Source organism: Asparagus officinalis, chromosome 3 (assembly GCF_001876935.1).
Source record: "Asparagus officinalis chromosome 3, Aspof.V1, whole genome shotgun sequence".
Lineage (NCBI taxonomy): Eukaryota > Viridiplantae > Streptophyta > Magnoliopsida > Asparagales > Asparagaceae > Asparagus > Asparagus officinalis.
In genome coordinates, this window is record NC_033796.1 from 34,181,331 (window position 1) to 34,187,835 (window position 6,505).

The 6,505-nt window shown below is 35.0% G+C and overlaps 1 protein-coding gene across 1 annotated transcript; it reads left to right on the top strand.

Moving 5' to 3' along the window:
* Positions 713–5,396, top strand: LOC109833721 (chaperonin-like RbcX protein 2, chloroplastic). The gene is made up of 6 exons (XM_020401507.1): positions 713–876; positions 2,672–3,290; positions 4,532–4,623; positions 4,750–4,807; positions 4,920–4,985; positions 5,087–5,396. The coding sequence occupies exons 2-6, from the start codon at positions 3,033–3,035 to the stop codon at positions 5,207–5,209; spliced, it is 597 nt and encodes a 198-aa protein (XP_020257096.1). The 5' UTR covers positions 713–876; positions 2,672–3,032; the 3' UTR covers positions 5,210–5,396.

The window sequence follows — 6,505 nt, forward strand, 5'->3', positions numbered from 1 at the left end:
CCTATGACTGATTAATAGGACCATAAAAACTTTGACCATGAACTCTATGTTAAGTAAATAAACACTATAAAACTATTAAATGGGTGATTTGGGTCGAGGGTAACCCGTTTAATAAGTAGGTTGACCTCATTATTTGATGGGTCAGGCTCAGGTTAGGTCAATGTTATATAGGTCGGGTCAAAATTTATATGGGTTGAGTTGGGTCGGATTGACCCGTTTGTCACCCCTACCTTGCATACTCAGAGAATAACGGTTTTAAGTTCTCTCTAATTAATAATAAATAAATTGCAAGTATAATTACCCTTTTGCGCTACCTCTAATAACAAACATAATTATTCTTTTGCTACCGTTTTACCTTCACATCAACCGGTTTAGAAAATTTGATCCGCTGCTTCTTTCAAATTCATACGCAGACTGGAGTTTCACTCCTTGCTTTACTACACTCCAAATAATACATGCAAAAAAAAAAAAGGGAAAAAAAAAAAGAAATCATAATCTAAAGCATCGTTCTCCATTGAAGAGGACGGAAGCCGCGAACAAAATAGTACGGGCTCCATTATTCATTCCCCAGGTCAAAGTACCCTTCCTCGTCGGATTCCTCTTTGGCCAATGTCATCATCGATCCGTTCTTTTTTTATTTTAACACAGCACGTTCTCTTTTAAATCGGATGTAAATAATTTTGTGATTTATTCTTAATTCACCTGGGTCCAGGGAGCAATTGGTGATTAATCACAGAGATAGGAATTGGCGGCGAAGGCGAAAGTGGGGAAGTGAAAGAGCAGAGTTATGAATGAGGAGGCGGAGACGGTCGTGGAGAAATTGAAGGAGATCGGTGTCAAAGTTGTGATCGAATGATGATGAGCTTGCTTTGCAAGGTACTGTTCTTGATTGCGTCTCTATATCTCGTGTTTTTTTTTATATAAACAAGATGTGGAATGCATTTTTTGTCTAATTAAGTCCCATAATTAGACCGAAGATAATGGGGGTTTGTGAAATTTATCATTAAACTTATTAAAAATGACATGAAAGGTTTTTTTTCTAGTCATGCTAATGCACGGTCTGATCTCATATGATTAGGTGCTTATCTGGGAACAAAAAAAAAAAAAAAAAACATGAGGGGGTAAGTGATATATATTTCTAAAAGTTTAGAGGAATTACCTCAGAAAAGAGCAACCTTAAGGAGGTTTTGTGAAATTTATGCAGTGGAGGACTTAATCATCTTCTAATTTTAATGAGTTTTGTGTTTTTTATGTGACTGCTCCTACTAATCTATTAACGACTTTTTTTAAACCATGAATTTTGTTAGCTTTTTGCCAATAGTAGCTAACCCACACTGTATTATTAAAAAAATTTAGAAATCAAATTTTGTTCAGTTTATATATGTACATTAGTACATTATTATGTTAGTTTAACATATTTGATAAACCTATATAAAAATGTATTAATATATTGTTCATGAAAATGTTAAAAAAATTATCCTATACTATTATAAAAGTATACAGAATGTTAAAATATTTTCTTCCGAAGCAATATTAAATTTTTTATCTTATACCTTATTTATGAAAATATTAAAATTTTTATAATATAAAACAAGTATGCTGACGTGCAACACGTGTATGTAATATACTAGTACAGTCAGAGGAGGCTTGTCATTAGGTGGAAGTGGGGTGCTCTTTGGTGTTTTTAAACGTTCAGAATTTATGACACAATATAGAACAATATAGAACGTGGATATAAACATTGTCACTTTCTCTTTTAAATTTTCTTTTTGCTGCTGTTTCATAGGGGTTTTGACACAATTTCCACTTTCCAGCAAAATATTTTCTTTTTTCTCTAGGGATTTTGATTTGGAGAGTTATCACTGAATCAATCAGTGATACGTTAGCATTTTCATGTTTCTCAAAACGCCATCAAACAGTGTTTCATATCCATAATATCAATTTGATGCTGATGTCTGCCCTCTAAAATAACTTTTAAAGACTACTACTAATGAGGGCTAATTGCAGAAAAATTCCCCTGAACTTTCGGGGTACTTGCACTAAACCCCCATAATCTTCTCTTATTTCACTAAATTTCCTTAAACTTTAGAGGCCACTGCAGATAACTCTCTCACCCTTTTTAGTCTGCTAAATTTTGCATAAAAATTTCTTATTTAATCTCCAACTTAGGCACCATCCATTCTGACATATCATATGGTAAGCATGTACGTGTCGAAAAAAAAAGAAAGTAATTCCTTAGTTTCAAAAAATTATTTATTTTTCTTTCTTAATAAAAGAGTACTTTTTTTAGAGTAAGTCTTTTTTTTAGAGTAAGAAGGGATTCTTCATCTTGTTTTTTGTTCTGCGCTTACCCAATTACGTTAGAGTTGATAGTGCTAATATGATAATTAAAATACAAACTTTTAGATAAGATTGAAGGAAATAAAAAAGTTCTGCGGGGTTTACGTGCAATAACCTAGCGTGGTTACGTGCAATAACCTCTAAAATTCTGGGAGGTTTAGCGTATACAAAAAGCTTTTTTTTTTCCCGCTGGTGGGTGGTGGTGTTATTACAACCCTCAAAAGCTCAGGGGGTTTTCTGTAATTAACCACTTCTAATATTTTCACCTTGACAACCAATAAACAATAACGTGTAATAACTCTCTGTTTGGAATTGAATCTTCGGGCGACAGCGCACACCCAACCACGTGGTTTTACTCTCTCTTGTGTCCACAAGATCTGGGGCCCTGCAAAGCGAGGAAAAACCACAAGAAGCCCGTTTATTGAATCTTCATGCATCTCTCTGTCCCAATCAAATCCCGCCACATGTTTTCCCAAAATGAGAAAAATTCTCTCCGTCGACTGAAAAGCAAGCGAAGCTCGGACCACAGAAATTTGGTTGGCTGGAGACCATACAAATGAACCAATGACCAAGTAAAATACAATGCAATTCTACCCATTTGAACAAAAAACAGAGAAAAATATAGAGCATTATATACTGAGGCTTCTCTTGAGATTCTTGTTCTACAAGCGAAAACTTGGATCGTGAGAAGGATGGCGGGAGTCGGGCCGGTGGCAGTTGGAGCTATTGATCTCAACCTCAACCTCAATTTCAGATCGACGACAGGTACTAGACTGAGTTCTCCCAGATCCCTGGAGCTCAGCAGCTCCTTTGTTGACACGTGGCACCCTTTGAGATGCGGCAAGCATCACCAGCAGAGGAGCAAGAGGAGGAGCAGGAGAGGAGGCGGCCTTGTTGTTGTGAATGAGCTTGGTGGGCAGTATGAAGAGGGCTTTGAGGATGTTCACAGGGTAAATAATCTCTTTTCCTGTTACTTGTTTCTTTAGTCTGTATCTGTATCAGTATACTTGGGTATTAAGTTATTCTTTAAGGACGGCTTTCTTTAGGACTTATTAAGAGCTATATTGTTATGAATCGAAACTCTTACAACTGAGAGAGAGACAATATGAATAAGAGAAAAGCAAACACAAAGACACAGATTTTACGTGGTTTGTCAATTTGCCTACATCCACGGCGGCCGCACTAGGATTTCTTTCTTTCCGAGGTCTCATACACACGCACACATATGTAGACATATGTAGGATAACCGATTTATCCTTCTAATTTTCGGCCTGCACAATCCAATCAGACACCACAACTCCAACATATATATGTTTGATTCTCAAATAGAAATTTTCAGGTATCTAGTTATCTTCCAGTTGAGTCAGCATTCATCCATGCACCATATTCAATTTCAAATCTTTGCATTGATGGTTATGATGGTTAGAACATGTTGAAAATCCAAGAACCCAAAATTAAGAGCTTTTCCTTTTTCGGTCACGTGGATTTCTAGGCTTTTAATTAGCTAAAGGTCCATGAAAATAGATGGCCCCTGACATAGATAGGAGATAATAAATGGAATTAAAATTCGATTTTGTTGTTACAAGATTCAATTTCATTTGTGGATTTATTCACCTTAGTTATTTTTCTATTTTTTAATGAAATTATTGAACTAGGATTTCTTCAAGTGATGGTGTATTCTACAATGGTATGCCATAGTAATGTTTGAAGTATTATGCTAGGATTTTATATTTTTAATTTGTTCGAGTTGGTGTTTTACATCAACTCAGAAATTCATGTGGATGATATAGCAATGTATGAATTAGGATGGTCGGCATTAGCATCTGCATTATTTCAAGCTTTGAGGGGGCTTAAGTACCTCAAAGGGCTGCATGAGAGGGATAAATTGGTTTGATCTATTTGGTGATTTTGATATTATGAAAAATTCTGCGAATGCAAATAATCTGAAGTAGTTTTGTTTTTCTCAGTCGATCATTAGGATTACAATACCAGTATATATCTTTTCATGTCATCGATGTGTATGGCTTGCTCATATGAGTCCCGTCTTTCTCCTTCAAACAAACACAGACACCCTTCAGTCATTTATTTTTTTAACTTCTGATTCTGTTACTTGACAAATATCTTAATCACGACTCCTAGGTTTCCACTCTTCAAGCATTTGATTAACTACCGGCAATCTCTTGATTTACAGCAAATCATCAATTACTTTACATACAAAGCTGCAAGGACTGTTCTTCACCAGCTCTACGAAATGAATCCGCCAAAGTACAGATGGCTCTATAAGTAAGTCATCTGTATATATCGTTAACATTACACCGATCCCGTATTAATTATTCTGGATGATGCAAAATAGTCGAGTGTGACAATGATATATGTTGGATTACTATGATAACTTATTTTTTCTAATAGTTATATGGCAACAAACAAGCCGACTGATGCTAAGCGCTTCCTTCGTCATCTTGGAAAGGTAAACTTTTTTTTTATTTTTTATTTTAAATCGCGCCATGCAAAAAGAAACTTAATTTTAGTACCATTGTATTGATTGTGCACTATTATTAATTTTCTTGCTCGAAATGCAGGAGAAACAAGATCTAGCTGAAAGAGTGATGATTACACGCCTTCACTTATATGGGCAATGGATCAAGGTAAACTCCAATGATTAATGATCCTTTTACAACTTAACTCATCAAGCGTCATTGTTATTTATTTATTTATTTTATTTTATTTTATTTTATTTTATGATTAGAAATGTGATCATGCGAAGATGTACGAACGAATTTCTGAGGAGAATTTGGAGTTGATGCGCGAAAGGCTCATGGAAACTGTCATATGGCCATCTGATGATACGAACACGGAGAAGATTGGTTGATAAACACAGATTAGAAAATAATTCTAGATTGGATTAGTGCGTTTTATGTATATACTATTTTCTTAGTGTAATATGCAACATTCATAACGGTTACGAAACTCATATTCTTGTGTTCTATTGTACAACCAATTTTCTTGTTGTCCACGTTTCTCTTGAGAATGAACACGGGAGTCATAGCTTTTGATCATTTTGGACTTGTTTTTTTTTTTTCCCTCTTCGACTTCATAATGTGATGATTTTGATGCCAGCTAGTTTCCTGCAAATATAGTCGGGTTTTACCTTGATTAATCAAAAAATTAATCAATTGGCGTTCTGTATATGAATCTGGCTCTTTGATGGGGAAAAACATCATATGATGGAATCTAAAGGAAGTATTGAAATTATGCCCTAAAACCCTAAAATTGTTCAATTCAGCCAATGGATCATCGATGGTCAAGAGGAGACCATCAATGGCCACTTCGGTCATCGATGGGTTACAGTGAACAATGAGAGAAAAAACAGAAATATGATTTTGAAACCATCATTGAATTAAAGGGAATCATCGATGTGGTCATGTTTGACCATCGATGGTTACAATGCTAATTGCAGTTTTTGATGATTTAATCTCAGCCATTTGTTTTTATTTTAATCTCTAACTTCTACCTAGTTTTGGGTACTTTTTCATGATCTATTGTGGTCTCCAATATATTAAAATAGAGAGAGTTTAGATTAGGTTTTTTTGAGGGTTGAATCAAGATTTGAGGGTTGAAAAAGGAGAGTTTGAATGTTTAGGCTTTTGTCTTATTTTTGTACATTTTTCTCTTTTGATAGTAAAATTTCTCCAATGCCTCTGCCATGGATGTAGCCCAACCATGTAAATCTCTGTATTTACGATTGCTTGTCATTTATTCTCGTGCTTGTTTTTCGCAAGTATTTCACAAACATCTTCTTTGCGCACAAAACAAATCACAACCAAAGCTTTGATACTATGTAGTTTATTAAAATACGGGCTATTCTTGTTAAACAAGGATTACAGAAAGCTTTGTTGGGAAAAGATAAGTTGCCGGCGTGATGACTGATGATGAAAAGTTCGAGATAGATGAAAAGGTATTAACTTCAATCTAATTGTATTTGTCAAATAAGACTCTTCGGGAAGTCGTGCATGAGAAGACTGCAGTGGATCTATGGCTCAAATTAGAATCTCTTTACAAGATAAAAACCCTTACCAACCGACTGCACTTGAAACAAAGGCTGTTTATACTTTGCATGACAGAAGGTACATCTATTAAATCACATATTGAAGAATTCAATTGTATT

Coding starts and splice junctions, on each gene's coding strand:
- LOC109833721 (XM_020401507.1), top strand. CDS start 3,033: ATGGCGGGAGTCGGGCCGGTGGCAGTTGGAGCTATTGATCTCAACCTC. Junction 4,624..4,749: donor AAGTACAGATGGCTCTATAA/GTAAGTCATCTG, acceptor TTTTTCTAATAG/TTATATGGCAACAAACAAGC. Junction 4,808..4,919: donor TCCTTCGTCATCTTGGAAAG/GTAAACTTTTTT, acceptor CTCGAAATGCAG/GAGAAACAAGATCTAGCTGA.